This window comes from Taudactylus pleione, unplaced genomic scaffold, assembly GCF_031769625.1.
Source record: "Taudactylus pleione unplaced genomic scaffold, aTauple2 ptg000279l, whole genome shotgun sequence".
In the NCBI taxonomy this organism is placed as follows: domain Eukaryota; kingdom Metazoa; phylum Chordata; class Amphibia; order Anura; family Myobatrachidae; genus Taudactylus; species Taudactylus pleione.
Window position 1 is genome coordinate 2015795 of NW_028284681.1, and position 18156 is coordinate 2033950.

The 18156-nt window shown below is 45.8% G+C and overlaps 1 protein-coding gene across 4 annotated transcripts in view; it reads left to right on the plus strand.

Annotated features, from left to right (window-relative positions):
- PCIF1 (phosphorylated CTD interacting factor 1) overlaps positions 1-17739 on the plus strand; it is a 73702-nt gene extending 55963 nt beyond the window's left edge. For all 4 annotated transcript variants that reach the window (XM_088481927.1, XM_088481928.1, XM_088481926.1 and 1 more), the window contains exons 12-16: positions 11343-11429; positions 11956-12140; positions 12898-12991; positions 13071-13246; positions 14831-17739. In XM_088481927.1, the coding sequence (XP_088338053.1) occupies positions 11343-11429; positions 11956-12140; positions 12898-12991; positions 13071-13246; positions 14831-15041 (753 nt within the window). In that variant the 3' untranslated portion in view covers positions 15042-17739. The remainder of the gene's footprint in view (positions 1-11342; positions 11430-11955; positions 12141-12897; positions 12992-13070; positions 13247-14830) is intronic.
- Positions 17740-18156: the final 417 nt, after the last annotated feature.

Sequence of the window (18156 nt, forward strand, 5' to 3'; positions counted from 1 at the left end):
TATACAGTAATCCAACACGATTTTGTAAATTGAGTATTTTTATTGGTTTTTAATATATTCAAAACAAAAAAAAAAAGAAAGTTTTGTACAATCACGTCACAAGAAATGACAGTCCATACAGACAACAGTGATTATCTTATATAACAAATTGAAAATTAAGGGGTAGCAAAAAAAGGATAAGTTAACAAATTCAATACATATAATATAAATTTCAACGCCCCCAACATAAACGTATAGAAATCCAGATAGACATCACATACAATAAATGTACAGTGACTCAGAGAACAAACAAAATTGAAAACAACAAAAAATTAAACCGTATATTTATAGCTGCACTATCTAGCCGTCATATCAATTAAGGTCGACTTGCCATCGACGACTAAACACTTGGGCCACAACTGCAATAATACAGGAAATCGACAACAACCGAACAATCGTACTTTTCCAACATGATTTTATTAAAAATAAAATAATATTTTTCTACTTCAGGGTCCATAGGGTATCCACAGGATACCTTGGGGTATAGGCGATTGCGGCAGTCATCGGGCACCTCAGAGTTTAAAGTTTTCAGCCTCCCAGGATGCACTGGGTCCCCCTCCTATACCCCGCCCCCGAGCCAAGGCAAATCAATTTCGTAGGTGCCCGGCTCGGAGTCGGGTCACTATTTTCAGAGGGGGGCTGTTTACAGCCCCTGAAGTTCTTTAAATCGATGTTGCTGCAACAAGAGCTGTACAGCATAGACAGTACATAGACAGTCCTAGGTCCTCAGGCAGGGGGCTCCCTGGGGACAGGCTGCGTGTGGAGCCAGGTATTAACCTGCGCTTTCACTAGACCACCAGGGACAGTGGGCCGCGGCTGAGTGGTAAAGCTCGGGAGTCCCAGGGATTAATTGCATGCCAGGGGAGCACGCCTTCCCTGTCTCACAGCCGGCGCCTCCCCCGCTGCAGTGCCTCTCCTTAGCAGCCTGGCGGGCTGTGTCAGCGCTCCTCCCCCAGGCCCGCCTCCCCTCAGCTCCTCGGCGGCCATTTTCTGAAGAAGTGTGCAAACGCTGCTGGGCGCTGAATACAGGTGGCATCGTGGTTCAGGTCCCCCGCATACCTCTTCTCCGATTAAGGTCAGAGTATGCAGCACTGTTTCCTACCAGGCTCTGTGTCTGTGTAGTTGATCATAGTGCTGGTAGTGCAGGGATTTATTTCTGCATTGTATGTGACTTATTGCTAGCACTGTCTGCCTGTACTTTCACTTCTGACTGTCAGCCATTTTACTATCCCTGGTCGTCCTCTTCTAAAGCCTTTGCAGTGCGGTGTTGCAGGGTGTCTATTACATCACAGTGAACGTATTTTCTGTGAGGGGAGTCACATACACTCCCTTTACACCCATCATGTCTGTCACTGCGCCTGTGCAGGAACCGCCCTGGACTTGTTTTGCTAAGGCACTTACAACCCTTGTGGGCCAGCTGGCGACGCCCCCTGCATTTCCCCACATGGGGTTATCACAGCAGTCGGTGGTGTCATCACCCATGCAGGGGTTCCCCAGGCAATCGATGGTACCCCAGTGTCTCCCGCTTTCGCTCCCCCAGGTCTCTCAGGAGCCTGTGTGGTGGTTTACAGGGGGAGTCCTCATTACGGCCTCCTAAGCGGCCTTTAGTGTCTCAGACGGTTCAGGTTGATGAGGATGAAGTCTCCTCTGATGAAGGGGAGATTTTTGACTTTTCGGACCAAGAGCCCCTTAGTACTAAGGAGGCGGAGTCAAAGTCTAAAGTCTATATACCTGGCCTTATACAGGCAGTCCGTGCGGCCTTGGTTATTGAGGACAAGGATCCCCCCGTGGCCAAATCCAAATATACCTTCTTTTAAGGATAATAAGGGTGATGCCACCTTATTTCCTCTATCTGGTCAGTTGGTGGATCATTTAGAGGAGGCGTGGAAAAATCTGGGTAAATGGTTCCAGTCTCAAAAACGCTTAGCCTTTGCATACCCTTTTGCGGATAATTATTTTTCTAAGTGGGAAACCCCTACTCAGGTGGGTTCTCATGTCACACGCCTAGTGAGGAGTGCTACGTTGCCCATGCCCTCCATGTCCTTAAAGGATGCTACGGATCGCAAGGTGGAAATATGCCTAAAATCCATTTATTCCCCTGCTGGAGGGGCGTCCAGACAGGCTATGGCCGTGTGCTGGGTGGCCAGAGCCATGGAGAGCCTGGCTGATAGCTTGGAGGCATCTCTGGGCACTGACTCTTCTGCTGAGCAGGCGGAGTTAGTGGGCAATCTCAGAGACTCAGCCACGTACATTAATGAGGCAGCCTTGGATATAGGTCTCCTCACTTCCAGAATCTCCTCGGCAGCAGTGGCCGCTTGCCGCGCCCTATGGTTGCGGTCTTGGAAAACGGACGCAGATTCCAAAAAGGGATTGGAATGCTTGCCTTTTAATGGACAGGTCCTGTTTGGCCCTGATCTGGACAATATTGTGGCCACTCTGGCAGCAGCTAAGTCTGCGTGTCTGCCATCGGCTACCGTTCCAATCATGGTCTGGTACTTCGTCCTTTCGGCCCTATAGGGCCTAGGGTAAGTCCAAAGTACAGTCTTTTCCGAGACAGTCCAGGGCCAAGAAGTCTGCCAAGCCAAAGAAACAGGCTTGGAGTACAAGACGCCCTGCCCCCAAGTCGGATGATAAGCCTTCTGCCTGACGGGATGGGCCTCCCTTTGGGGTATCCCAGAGTGGGAGGCCGCCTGCTTCGGTTCGCCCCGTGGTTGGTACCTGACTACCAAGGACACTTGGGTACACTAGGTGGTCTCTCAGGGGTATGCCCTCTCCTTCCGGCGCAGGTTCCCCAGCAGGTTTTTCACCACAGGCCTTCCATCAGATCAGGACAAAGCCCTGTAACTACAGAAAGTGTTGCACTCTATGCTCCAGGCTGGAGTTGTAGTGCCTGTTCCATTCTCCCAGAGGGGCATGGGTTTCTATTCCAATCTTTTTCTGGTGCAGAAACCCAATGGGTTTTACCGACCCATCCTCAACCTCAAATCCCTCAAAAAGTCCTTGAGGGTTCCTCGGTTCAGGATGGAGACCCTGCATTCCATTATTCTGGCAATGGAGCCTGTGGATTTCATGGTGTCGTTGGACATTCAGGACGCCTACCTGCATGTCCCCATTGTCTTAACACACCAGGAATTCCTCAGGTTTGCAGTACTCGACCAACATTTTCAGTTCCAGGCACTGCCCTTTGGTCTGGCAACAGTGCCTCGAGTCTTTACCAAAGTCATGGCAGTTATGGCAGCCCACCTGCGGATGCAGGAGGTCTGCTTGTTGCCTTATCTGGACGACCTTCTGTTGTTAGCAGGGTCTCCAGAGGTCCTCCAGCTCCATCTGCAACTGACAATCTCTGTGTTGCAGAATCATGGCTGGTTAATAAACTGGAAGAAATCCACCCTGGTTCCCTCACAGAAGATGCTCCATGGCCCTGTTGGACTCTCAGCAACAGAGGATCTTTGTGACGGAGGAAAATATCTCTGCATTACAGGCAAGGGTACGCAGTTGCCTTCAGAGATGAGGTTACTGGGCTCCATGGTGTCACTGTTCGACATGGTGGAATATGCCCAGTTTCACTCCAGACCACTGCAGCAGTTGATCCTCTCCAGATGGAATGGGTTGCCCCATCGGGTAAAGACACAGACCATGGTGCTTTCTCCGGTGGTACATCTGTCTCTGGCCTGGTGGTTGTAGACGACTCACCTGAACAGGGGACATCCCTTTTGGGTGGCAATCTGGGTCCTTCTGACGACGGATGCCAGTCTCCGAGGCTGTGGCGCAGTGACGGGTCCACATTTGTTCCAGGGCAGGTGGACCCCGGCAGAATCTGCTCTTCCAATAAACATCTTGGAACTTCGCGCGGTATTCAAAGCTCTCCAGCAAGCAAAACATGTTCTCCATGGAAAACCCGTGCAGGTACAGTAGGACAACGCCTACTGTCCCGCATCCTGACTTGGGCGGAGGGCAATCTCTCTGCCATCTCGGCGGTGTTCATCCCGGGAGTCCTCAACTGGGAAGCAGACTTTCTCAGCCGTCAAGACATGCATCCAGGAGAATGGTCTCTTCACCAGGAGGTGTTTCAACTCCTGGTGGACAAGTGGGGCCTTCCAGAGATAGACCTCATGGCCTCCCGACACAAAAACAAGCTGCCTGTGTACGGGTCAAGAACAAGAGGCAGGGAGGCTCTTCTGGTGGACACTCTTGTCGGTCCAGTGGACCTTCCGATTTGCGTACCTCTTCCCTCTGTTCTCCCTTCTTCCTCGAGTGGTTTGAAAATTCAAGCAAGAAGGCGGCACACTCCTGTTGATAACTCTGGCGTGGCCCAGACGTCACTGGTACTCACATCTTCGGAGTCTCTCCGTAGACACTCCGATGCTGTTGTCTCTACATCCGGACCTGTTGTCACAGGGTCCTTGTCATTACCCGGACCTGAGTCGTCTGTCTTTGACGACGTGGCTGTTGAGACAGCCCTCTTAAGGTCCAGGTGGTTTTTCCAGCTCTGTAGTTAACACCATGCTCAGAAGCCTGCGTCTGCAAGAGTTTACCATTGAGTATGGCATACTTTCTTTGAATGGTGTCGCCCTAGAGGCTATGATCCTTAGGTGTTCAGGATATCCAGGGTGTTGGCTTTCCTACAGGCGGGCTTAGATCATGGTCTTCGCCTTGCTTCTCTGAAGGTGCAGGTTTCTGCCCTGTCAGTGTGGTTTCAACGTAGGATTGCTACTCTTCCTGATGTCCGCACTTTTCTGCAAGGTGTACTTCGTATTCGGCCTCCCTTTGTTCCACCAGTGGTTCCTTGGGATCTGGCTGTGGTCCTGAGGGCTCTCCAAGGACCGCCATTTGAACCACTGAGCTCAGTGGATTTGAAATGGCTTAGAGCTAACACTGTATTTCTTCTGGCCATTGCTTCGGCCCGAAGGGTTTCAGAATTGGGGGCTCTCTCATGTCGGCCTCCCTTTCTCATTTTTCATAGGGACAGGGCGGTGCTTCTCACTCGCCCTAGTTTCTTCCCAAAGGTGGTGTCTAGTTTCCACATTAACGAGGAAAACATAGTGCCGGCCTTTAATTCTCCAGACCTCTCGGTTGGTGAGGCCACCTTGGATGTGGTACGGGCTCTAAGGATTTATGTTTACCGTACCAATTCTTTTAGGAAGTCGGACTCCTTGTTTGTCCTCTATGGCTTCCGGAAGAAGGGTTGGCCTGCCACTAAGCAAACTTTGGCAGGATGGATTCGCATGGCAATTTCTGAGGCTTACATTCATGAAGGCCTTCCTGTTCCATCCTCTGTTAGGGCTCATTCCACTAGGTCTGTGGGTCCTTCATGGGCAGCTCGACGTGGTGCCTCTGCTGTTTAGCTGTGCAAGGCTGCCACATGGTCTTCTTTCCATACTTTTGTGAGGTATTATGCATTTGACACCTTCGCCTCTCAGGATGCTTCCTTCGGGCGGCGGATTCTCCTTTCAGCACAGGAGCATCCCCACCCTTAAAGGATACTGTTTTGGGACATCCCGAAGGTATCCTGTGGATACACTACGGACCCTGAAGTAGAAAATATGAGAGATGGTAAGAACTTACCCTTGTTATCTCTATTTCTACGAAGTCCATAGGGTTCCACAGGGCTCCCGCCCTGTCGCACCTGTACTGCAGATGGGCTTGGCACTGGTCACTGTTTTTTTTGTCTCCTTCTGGTGAGAATGTGATTCTTGTGTGTTCCAGAACTTTCTTCTCTCTTTCTTCTCCTCCTCCGGCCTATGGCTTGGTACGTAACTGATTTGCCTTTGCTCGGGGGCGGGGTATAGGAGGGGGACCCAGTGCATCCTGGGAGGCTGAAAACTTTTAACTCTGAGGTGCCCGATGACTGCCGCCATCGCCTATACCCCAAGGTATCCTGTGGAACCCTATGGACTTCGACTTCATAGAAATAGAGATAACAAGGGTAAGTTCTTACCATATCTCATATTTTTTTTAAATGCATAACATTAACATCAATTTTTTTTAATATCGTTCATTGATATATCGGACATTCGATGTCCGAAACATCACAAGCTTGATTTCTCCAGTGGCTGCTCCGCTAAGCGGGCTCCAATTATTCACATTTAGGCCTGAGGGGTGAATAATTAGAGTTATGGTATAATCTGAGGTCCACAGGATCTACCTTGGGGGTATGTAGTTGGAGTGATCCATTTCACCAAACAGCTCCCATCATGCACAGGTCCTCCTCCCTATATACCCCGCCCCCAGCTACAGGCATTTAGTTTGTAAACAAGCCTAACTGAAAGAGAGGAAAAGTGGAGAAGGAAGTACATTGTACCCAAGAAACACTCTCAAAACACGAAGAGGGATTCAGTGACACAAAAAGAAAGGAACAGATCCCAACTGAGGCCAGGTGCGTCAGGGAGGGTGCCCTGTGGACCCTATGGACCTCAAAGAAAAAGTTAACTGAGGTATGTTATACCATAACTCTAATTTTCTTCTATAGGGTCCACAGGATCTACCATGGGGTCATCCTACAGCAGTTCCCTTAAGGGTGGGGACGCTACTGAGCAGAGAGGAGAATCCGCCGCCCAAAGGAAGCATCCTGGGAGGCAAAAGTATCTAATGCATAGAAGACCAAGTGGCCGCCTTGTACAGCTGTTCAGCTGAGGCGACATGTCTAACCGCCCACGATAGTCCCACAGACCGAGTAGAATGTGTTTTCACCTTGTTCGGGGCAGAGAGATCAGCCTGACCTGAGAAATAGTCATACGCAACTAGTGAGCCAAAGTCTGTTTGTTAGCTGGCCAACCTCGTTTGTGAAACCCATATAACACAAAGAGCGCACCTGATTTCCTGATGGAGCTGGTATGATCCACATAGATACTTAGGGCACGAACCACATCCAGGGAAGCTTCACCCTTAGAAAGGTCTGAAGACTGGAAGGCCGGGACTACAATTTCTTCATTAATATGAAAACGGGATACCACCTTTGGAAGGTAACCCGTTCTAGTATGGAGGACAGCTCTATTTTAATGAAAAATCAAATATGGGGAGCGACATGACAGTGCTTCCAAATCAGAAACTCTGTGAGCTGAGGAAATTATAACGAGGAGAAAAAGTGTCTGCGCTGTCAACCATCTAAGGTCCGCCTTATTCAAGGGCTCAAAAGGAGAAGCTTGCAGTGCCCTGAGAACCAAAGATAAATCCCACTGTACCACCGGAGGAACAAATGGAGGTTGCAGACGGAGAACCCCCTGCAAAAATGTTCTACCATCCGACAAGGGAGCAATTCTGCGTTGGAACCATACTGACAATGCAGAAACCTGAACTCTCAAGGTAGCCAGTTGAAGATCTAAGTCTAATCCCGCCTGAAGAAAAGCAAGCACTCGCAAGACCCTGAAAACTTTAGGGTCATATTTTCTGTGGGAACACCAAAGAAAAAATTAATGCCAAATCCTGTGATAGATGTGGGCTGAAGCAGGCTTCCTTGCCCTCAGCAGGAGCTGTTGGTATTATCCTGCCGCCCTCCTGCTTGAACTTTCTAACGACCTTTGGGAGGAGGGAGATTGGAGAAAACAGGTATGCCAACCTGAAGTCCCATCTCACCGCCAGAGCGTCCACGAAGGCGGCTGAGGGGTCCCTTGTTATGGAGCTGTACCTGGAGACCTTGTGGTTGTGGTGTGACACCATGAGATCTACGTCTGGTAGTCCCCACTTGTCCACCAGGAGTTGAAAGACGTCCAGATGAAGAGCCCATTCTCCAGCGTGCATGTCCTGACAACCTAGGAAGTCCACTTCACAGTTGAGGACTCCTTGGATGATTATTGCCGAGATTGCCGGAAGATGGCATTCTGCCCACAGCAGAATGTTCGTCACTTCCCTCATGGCTGCCTGTCTTCGTGTGCCTCCTTGATGATTGATATAGGCCACCGCAGTCACATTATCAGACTGAATCTGGACAGGCCTGTCCTGAAGTAGGTCCTGCGCCAGAATGAGCGCTCTGTGCACTGCACGAAGCTCCAAAACATTTATCTGTAGGTGACTTTCCTGATCAGTCCACCTTCCCTGAAAGGTGTGAAGACCTGTCACTGCTCCCCATCCTCGCAGACTTGCATCCGTGGTGAGTACCACCCAATCTGGGACCCATAACGGGCGACCCTTGACTAGATGAGTCGTCTGCAGCCACCAGGTGCGGGAGAGCCGAACCTCTGGTGACTTTATCCGATAATACCGACCACCCCAACGAGACAGAATCCATTGCAGGGACCTGGAGTGGAACTGGGCATAAGCCACCATGTCGAATGTGGACACCATGGAGCCCAGCACCTGCATTGCCAAGTGAACTGATACTTCCTGCTTGCAAAGTAGACTGTGCACACGAGATTGCAGTGCTGCAATCTTGTCCTCTGGTAGAAGAATCCTCTGTCCCAGAGAGTCCAACAGCGTCCCTAATTGCACCATCTGCTGAGTTGGAGAAAGAGAAGACTTTTTCCAATTGATTATCCAGCCCTGCTCTTCTAGGCAGACAATGGTCATCTGGAGATGACATTGTAACATCTCCTGAGATTGTGCTAATATCAGGAGGTCGTCCAAATATGGCAGTATTCTGACTCCTTGTCGTCTGAGATGAGCCGTCATGACTGCCATTATCTTGGTAAATGCCCGAGGGGCTGTGGCCAGCCCGAAGAGTAGAGCCTAAAATTGATAATGTTGCTGATCTACCGCTATTCTCAGAAATCCTTGGTGAGATCGTTCAATAGAAACATGCAGATAAGCATCCTGTATGTCCAGAGAGACCATGAAATTTCCAGGCTCCTTTGCCAGCATAATTGACCATAGGGTTTCTATACGGAATTTGGGCACATGGATGAATCTTTTGAGAGACTTCAGATTCATGATAGGGCGACGTGATCCATTTGGTTTCTGAATCAAAAATAAATTTGAATAATAACCCTTTCCCTGTTGCATCACAGGAACAGGGATTATGACTCCCGACCTCAGGAGGGCCCCAATAGCCTCCCAGAAGGCCAAAGATCAGACCGGCTCTACCAGAAGGGTTGTACCAACAAACCTCTGAAGAGGATGCCCCAGAAACTTAATGGCGTAACCATTAGAGACCACCTCTCGAACCCAGGCATTTGAAGTCGTCTGATGACAGGCATGAGAAAACTGTAGAAGTCGGCTCCCCACCCTGAGACCCCCAGGGGGAGGCCCGCCCCATCTGGCAGTGGGCTTATCCATCCGACTTCGAAGCAGGGCGTCTGGTTGACCAGGATTTCCAGGTCTGCGGTTTCCTGTGGGAAATATCCCGTCTAGAGTAAGACTGTCCCTTTGCCCTACCCTGTGGCGAAAGGACCGAGCTGACGACTGCCTATACCTAGGCCCGCCGAAATTCTCGGGGCATATAGCGGTACTGGCGTTTCGGCATCTGCGGAGGTAGGAGTCACAGTATATGCGACGTATTCGGCACCTAATAACCGCTAAACTCAGAAGTTCAAAAAACTAAGGTAAATCAAAAAGGAAAAGCCTGGGACTGCCTAGGCAGTCCTGCTGTTAAAACAGTGCGTCTGGATACTTGCCGTGCACCAAACAAAAAAAACTGAATGCCTGTTACTGGGGGCGGGGTATATAGGGAGGACCTGTGCATGCTGTGAGCTTCAAAGCTGTAAGCTGTTTGGTGCTATGGATCACTCCAACTACATACCCCCAAAGTAGATCCTGTGGACCCTATGGACCCTGAAGAATAAAATCTACATTTCCCCGGCAGCTGCTTCTCTCTGCAGCAGCCTGTTGGGGGGATTCCTGCTGTGCTGACGATCGGCCGCATGGCAGACACTTGGTTGAGGATACAGAGAGGCCAGGAGGTGCGTTTCTGACAGGTCGCATCGTTCGACTATGTCAGTTAACGCACTGCCTGGTGTGGTCGGAAATTATGTGACCACGCCTGTTAAGTGTTTAAAGAGAGATCAAGTACATGCTAGCAGTACAAATTTAATCCAGATAGGGACTCATTCAGTGATGTACCCAAACTTGATGATTTGCGTACAACACCGATGGTGAGAGATCTGTGCATGCGCAGGATCAGTACTGCGCATGTGCAAGTCTCCATCTGTGAGATCGCTCACAGCGCCCCTTGGACCGCAGCATGACAGTTTGGGGACGGGACGAGGGGCGGTATCGTTAAGCCTTTTACCAAAAGCAGGTGTGTGTTGTCCTCATTTTGTAGGCTTGCCGAGGCCATGGTCTGCATCTACTTACACAGATTTCCTAGCCCTGGCAGAGTGAAAACACTGGCCATCCTGCGTAACCTAAGGGTTACTCAGAGATTCATTTATGCTGCTTTCAGGAGCCTGAATCATAGGGATCATTTTATGTGACTCTCACATTACATTTCATAGTAATTTTTAGAAGTTTAATTGCGCCACACACAAAAATTAAGCTGAAATTCAACATTTTAAAAATATGACAATAATATATGTAGATAGTCATAATTAATGCTTAGATTCAGAGAATAACGTACACTCTTAGTAGTTACATTTTATTGTTTATATGTATGATATTTATTTAAACCTGCTCTCCTAATTATTTTTACAATATGATTGTTATACTATACACTTATAAGACTGTAAACTTATGATTGACACACAAAAAAGAACCTGAATGTTAACCAAACTATACTTAAAATTAATTTTGACACATGACTCGTGTTGCATACAAATGTGACTCACGTTACATTTCTGTCCCCAGTCAAAGGGCTCTGATACAAATTACTGAAACCTGTTGAATCCGTGTGAATTAATCAGTGTAGGCCTGTTTATCTTTCTTACTAACTGTGAAACTGTATAAAATATTTCATCGTGTGATGATGGCCATTTCCAGTTGCTGCTAGCTTGCTCCATTGTGCTCGCTAAGTATTCACCATCTCTGATGTTCTTGATCTCACCTTGGTAACTCTTTCCATCATATTCAAGATAATACCAGTCACCAACGTTAACTACATCTTCTGAAGTCGCTGTGACAGTTACATTAAGTTCATCAGTTGAAAAAAGTAAAGTTGAAAATGTCTTGGCATCTGCTGTGATAAATTTAATTTTAATGTATCGTGTCCTATGTTTCATGGAGTAACCCAAAGGATAAAAAGTGATGTGTTCTGGGTCACTGGGAGACATTGATTTCATTTATCAGTAGTTGGCTACTGAGTACCTCTTCTCTGCTAATTATGGTTCCCTTGATCATATTCTCAGGCTTGATGCCATAGTGGGATAAAATAGTCTCTGCACTTACAGTGTGACTGCCACATGGAAGTAATTACTAAATTGTCTTCCCATTCTCTTCAGTTCCAGCTCTATCGCCTCAGCTGCACAGATGATCCAGGGTCAGAAAAGTTCCTCTCTCGTGTGTGGTGTCTGTTACAGAGATATAAAGTATGTACAGATGGATTGAAGCAGAGAGAACTTGAAGAATAACTACCCAAAACGTAAACTCTAGTATTGGGGGACATTCGCAGTTCTGTCTGCTCTTCGGCCAGATTCCTGGAAGCTTTCAGCTGTATAGTATTGCTTTTCTGTATGCTGTTCTTTCTCACCTGATTTAAACCAACATCAGCCCCCTTTCCTCTGTATATCCCAAAGCATAGAAATAGGATAGACTTAAGGGGAAATTGTCATAACCACTCAGATTGTATCCATAAAATAAATAAATACACACAATTCCTTAAAAAGGAAAATCTAACTAGCCCATGGCAAACTCCCTCTTATACCTATCCCCTCTCCACAGCATCTCAGCACAAGGATTCGTTACTGCCGTGGAATGGAGATAATATTAGCCAAGTGATCTCCACCCAATACTAGATTTTACATTTATGAGGCGTTTTTCTTTAATGCTCATACAAATAGTTTAAAGAAATGTATTGTATAAGATTTGCCTAACATTTAGTTTTGTATTATGCAGATGATGTCAGGTACAGCACAGTATGAAGGCTCCGGGCTACAGGGGGCGCTCCCAGTCCATGTATTGCAAGCTTTGCACAGGATTTTTGGTGTAACCTCTGAATGCTTTGCTTCCCCCCTGAACTGTTATTTCAAGCAGTACGGCTCTGCTTTTGCAGACACAGATGGATACTTTGGCTCCAGGGGGTGAGTGTTCAATCTAATGCAGAATGTGTCATTTATGAGTGTAATTTGCATGGCAGCTATTGGAATCATATCTTTACTGACTGTGGGCTTGACTCAGTACCGTACGCAACTGCGATTACACACACAATCGGGCGATTGTTGCATTCTGCGTATGCATGGCAGTATGCAAACCGGGCGCTGTGATCAGGACTGTGATCGCAGTGTCTGCGCAGATCCATCGCAGAGTGATTGACAGGAAGTGCTGTTTGTGGGAGGTGCCAGGGAGTTGGTCTGGGAAATGCAGGCGTCCCAGTTCGCCCACCGTTGCAGGGGCGTGCATAAATTATCCACTATCCAATGCCATACGCAACCAGAGGCCTCATAGCGTGCTTGGTTGTTAGCAATTTCTGAGTAAGGTCAGAGCCTGTGCAAGTGTGCATGAGGCTGCGATCGTACTCGATTGTACTGATGGTTTTGCTATTCTACTAAGTATTACGGATGTGTGCAATGTAAAGCGGGCGTCCTTATGTAGTGCTGAGTTTGAATTGCGATTGCAATGCATTAGCATGCTATCGCAGTTGAACTGCTTGCGTACGCAATATTGCGTACCGTATTGAAGCAGGCCCTGTGTAGACAAGCATGTGTGGAGAATATACTGTATAAGGTTTAAAAGTTTGTTCACTCTTTCAGTGAGGTGGTAAGTCTGAAAAGTTAATTTAAGTAGATGATAGAAGTCCTATATTTTGTCCTACATTTATATAATTAATTTTCCTCTTAGGCCGTGTCTCAGTTTCTTTCCAGTCAGTGGTTCGTTTGAAGCCAACCCTCCATTCAGTGAGGAGCTAATGGATGCTATGGTCACTCATTTTGAGGTACAGGAAAAAAACGTATCTCTGACAGTTGTTCTGTACCCAGATTATTTATTTTGCTAAGTAATTGCTTTATCTGTAGAACCTCCTGGACAGTTCAGACCAGCCCCTGTCGTTCATAGTGTTCATCCCAGAGTGGAGGGACCCTCCTACGCCTGCCCTCACCCGCATGGAGGAAAGTCGTTTCAAGCGGCACCAGATAGTGCTCCCCGCTTTCCAGCATGAATACCGCAGCGGCTCTCAGCATGTGTGCAAGAGGTATGCATTTCTGGCTTATCTATAAGCCTTTGTGGGTAAAGGAGTAGTGATGGAGTTGGGTGTAGAGCTTGGCCACACAAGTAGTTATTTAGTTCAACCAAATTGGCCATGCAATAAGTGCCGAGCTTAATGTTCCCATGCCTACAAATGACTGTGATGACGGCACTTATTTTGTGTCGGCAGCCATTGGCCAACCGCACTGACGGGGACCTAAAGGGATCTGGCTGCACACTGGTCATGACAATTTTCTGGTTATTAAAGGACCACTAAGCCAAAAACAAGAGTTTGAATTACCTTCACATTTGTAGTGATTCAAGTGATTCAGAGGCTTACTAGAAGTGAATATAGATGAGCGATAGTTATGATCATGGGGAGTTTTTCATACATATCTTAGACTTTGTCTCAGTTATCCCATTAAAGGAGAATAGAGCAAGTTCCCACCCATTTGATATGGATGTACCATGCAAACAAGGAGAACAGAGGAAAAAAGAAATACAAAATGTAAAATCAATGGGAGTAACCTGCCGGGTGGAGTTAATGATATTTCCGTAGTTAGTGATATACAGCCAAGCAAAGCAGCTAAATTCTGCACAAGTTCAAATTGGCAAAAAATCCCACTGTGGTCTTTTTTGGTAATGCTAATCTGTCCGTAAGAAATGTAAAACATTTGTATAGTCCCTTTTTATTTATCTTTTTGTTATTCTCTTCATTTGTAGGTAGTTAGATCATATAGACCTTATTCTAGTGTCCCTTGTATTAGAGGCTGGGCACCTTATCGTTCAGACATATTGTCTGTACGCACTGGCGGACGGACACCTGCCCAGTTGAGATGTCAGTCATCGGCAGGTCCCTGCAGCAAGTGTATGGGCAGTCGGCCGATATGTCTGCATCAGATGCGATATGTCTGTGAACGACATCGTTCACAGACACATCGTCTGTACACAAAAACAGATGCACTATGCGATATGTAGTTCAACAGGGACATATCGTACAGTGTGTACCCAACCTTAGTCCTCACCTGATATGTGACACATCTCAAGTTCTGTCACGGTATGGCAGCTTACACACCTATATTTGTAATTGTTTATAGTAGTTACGAGTATTTTATGCAATTTTCTGGTGTTTGCTTTGTATATCTGTTGGGTTTTTCTTCTTTGTAATTCTCTCTGCCTCCAGTAGCACCCTGTGTATTCTGCAGAAAGTCCCATCTGGTCCTTCCTCCACTAACATTCTGCAATACAGCCATGCAGCTCTTCAGCATTGTGCCACCATTACTCCCACTCATGACTACACACAGACTTCACTGCCTCATCATATCCTATTCCAGTCACTACATCACATTTGTTAATACCTACCTCATGTTCACAACTGGTATAAAGTGTATATGTACGTTTTTTTTTTTTCTATAGTATATCCTTCATTTGTGAAAACACCTTAACTCTGTGTCGTTATTCTCTGTTGAACACAAATCTCTGGTTTTATAGTAACAATCCATATTTTCCATGCTTATCAGCTTTCCTCCTAATCTGCCACCTCCTCTCTGATCATTCTGTTGTCCTTTTGACCATTTATTCTCTTCAACAGAGAGGATCTGTATTACAAGGCTGTACACAGTACTGCGGTGTTGTTTCTTCAAAACGAAGCTGGCTACCAGAAATGGACACCCACTCCAGAGCATGTGCAAGATTTATGTACAGCATATAAGCAGTCTGGACGGTCGTCCAGTCCTCTGTGGGGTACAGAGAGGGAGTCCACAAGAGAGGAAGGCACCAGCAAGGACAGTATGAGTAACTAAAGGACAGATATGAGCACAGAGGTTACTTTGGGCAGTAAATGCCCTAATCAAGAGGGCTGAGCATAGTTCTCCAATACTATTGAACATAAATATGACCTCCCTCTTAAAGGCAGAACAAGGACCTCCCCTGGACTGTAAAATGGACTATGAAAATCCATCAGTTACTGAGGGCAGGTTGTGGGCATTACTGCCCTCAGCTTGGCAGAGCTGTGTCTTCTGTCAATCCTATGGAGCATAGTAGTCATTTTACCTCTCAGTAACACTGAGAGCATTTTCCTAGTCTGATCAGTAATAGGTGGAGTTTGTGTATTATAAGGTCACCTTGACCGTATTTACTACATCTGCAGGAAAATGTGGTCATTAAACTCTACCAAGTGAACAATACGTTGGATGCATTAATCTGATGAAGGTGTTGGACAGAGGAAACTCGCCTGTGTTGGAAATTAAGTGTGTGTGGTGCCCCTGCTCCTGTGTGTGGCGTTGTCCTCAGTACTAAGGGGATGTCTGCAGCTTCCTGTGTACATAGCGCTATGAATTTGCTCTCAGCAGTATATTTGGTGTTGTGACCTTTCTGGCAGAGACTTGGGGATCTGCATGTTTTATTCTCCCCCTCCTCGTGTGTATGTATGTCAGTGTGTTGTTTTTTTTCCCTGGTATTGTGGATGGTGCATGTTTATGTGCTAATTACTTCTTGTAATTAATTTAATGTCTAACCATTTTATTACTTTTATCAAACAGTAAAAGTCTATTTTTGATTTTTGTCTCAGAGTATTAAGTAAAAACAAATGTGCACCTAGAAAAATAAAATCCAAACAAAGTGCATATAGTAGGTTATATGGTTATGTAACATTGAAGCCTAATGGTGCCAGAGAATTCACCCATTTATTTGCGTCAATATGGAAAGTGAGCCTGGTGCCCGTCCCACGGCTGAATGATGCCACAAACCATGGTTTTATGTAAACCCAGCACACACGCAAACATGTAATCTTCTATTTGTCTTTGCAATGATGATTTTGCTGTAACTAGTATTACATAAGGCCTAAATGTCAGCATGTAGGCAGGCTGTGGGATTCCTGTGTGTTTGTTATACCCACCTGCTGTTCCCTCTGATCTTTCTGAAGCACTGCTATGGTTTTCATATGTTTGCACTTCAGTACTCGTTCTAGCTTATGATAGAGCACAACGACCTCTGATAATGAATTCAGATGAACAAACTTGACACATTATCTCAACAACACATATAAACAGAGTATACAAGAGTGGCGTGGCTATATGTACCATGAGCTGTGGAAGATAGCCTTATGTTTGTCAATGTAGAATATTGTTAATCATCAAACATAATATTTTTCACTATGGTGGCCATTCTGAGACATCATCCATGCCAAAGTTTGACAAATGTAATATATTTCACATTTATTTATACCTACAGCTTGTATGCATCGTTCCTATCTTCCAAATACCAAATTGACCTTTGAAAAGTATTACGGTGAACATAATATACCCAGCAGTTGCCCACCATAACCCCTTTCCAGTGCAGCAACCTGCATAGAATAATATCACCAGACACAGCTGTATGACCTGCTGCCGGCGTTCTTTTTCTCTCTACACAAAAATAACTGTGTCAAAACAGCATTTAATACAATGGTAAGTAAAATATTTTTAAACAAGTTTGTCAAAGACTACTCTTCCTACATTAGAAGGAATGATGCACATCCTACTGTGAAATAGCAGCAAATTAGAAGTCATCAAACAATGAGATCATGTAAAAGTTCTTTGGCCTGAAGGTTCAGTCTGTAAGAATTTGGCGATCATAAAGCTATTTTACATGTTACTTTTCTATCTATACTGCAATTTGTTCTTATCAGGGTCAGATTAACAATGGGGCGGATGGATCTCCAGGCCTCTGCATAAAAATAGGCCCGTAAATCAAAAGTGTTTAAAATTGTAATTCCATTTTCCTTACAAAATGATTCAATCTTTATACTTTTACATAACCCTAGCCACAGCCACACAGCGCTGGTCACAGCTCCTTCTCACAATAGGCTTTTAATCACTTTCAACCACAGGCCCATGTGGCCCTTAATCCAGCCCTGTCTCATATCTGAATCCTCACTGACAGTTATGCATTCTGCCATAGTTTGGCATAACCAAACAAAACATGCAAAACTTAGAAAAACACAACTAAAAATAGATCAAACTATTTATCACTACTTCAACCTTCACCTCAAGTCAAGTTTACTTTTCCTTCCATTTTCTTTTTTTTATTATCTGTTCCCACGTCTGACACGATAACCATATATTTTGTATGCTGAAGATGATAGGCTTGTATACATCCCTATGGTAAATTCTATGGTTATTAGTAAGAGCAACGTGTGTGTTCCCTTTTCTGTGAGCTGAGACTATGAATTGCTGCTCTGATGCACAATACAGTTCAAGCCCAATTGTACAGTATGACTTATGGTAAGCAGTGTATTTCACATTCAGTTTGCTACAACATTAATGTGTAGGCTATAAGTGTGTCATTGGAGTTTTACCAGATTTCTTCAGTACATGGATTTATGGGCTATAATGTATTAATAATTTGTTTATGTTACCACTTAATGCTACTGTTCTCGGGTTTGAAAATGAAGTAATCTGAACAAGCAATATGGCAGCTACTACTCATTTTAATAAATGCAAATATGCCTAAAGCACTTTACCCTTGCTTTGCTCACTGTATCATTCACTTTCATTACTAGACTTGCTGTTACATCAGTGTTGTTCTCTCATGTATTTCTGCCTGGACACTAGAAGACCTTTTAGAACTACAATCCTGTAGCAGACAGAAATACAATCCTGGACGAAGCACACTGAAGCTGGTGACTTACTAGATATACTTCACATACAATGGGAAAAACAGTTCCCATTTCATTCTTGAAGACTTGAAAGTGTACTGGTGTGACAAGGAATCCGCATTTCCCATTGAATACATTGTGGCTCTACAGAGTCTTCTGAAGACTTCTAAACACGGTTCTGGCTTTACAAGTGCCTGTCTGACAGCAAATGGAGGTTTTGGTGGCAGCATTTTGGTCACATCTTTAGTTTAGCCCTGTATAATTGCAATAGGCAGGCCTCA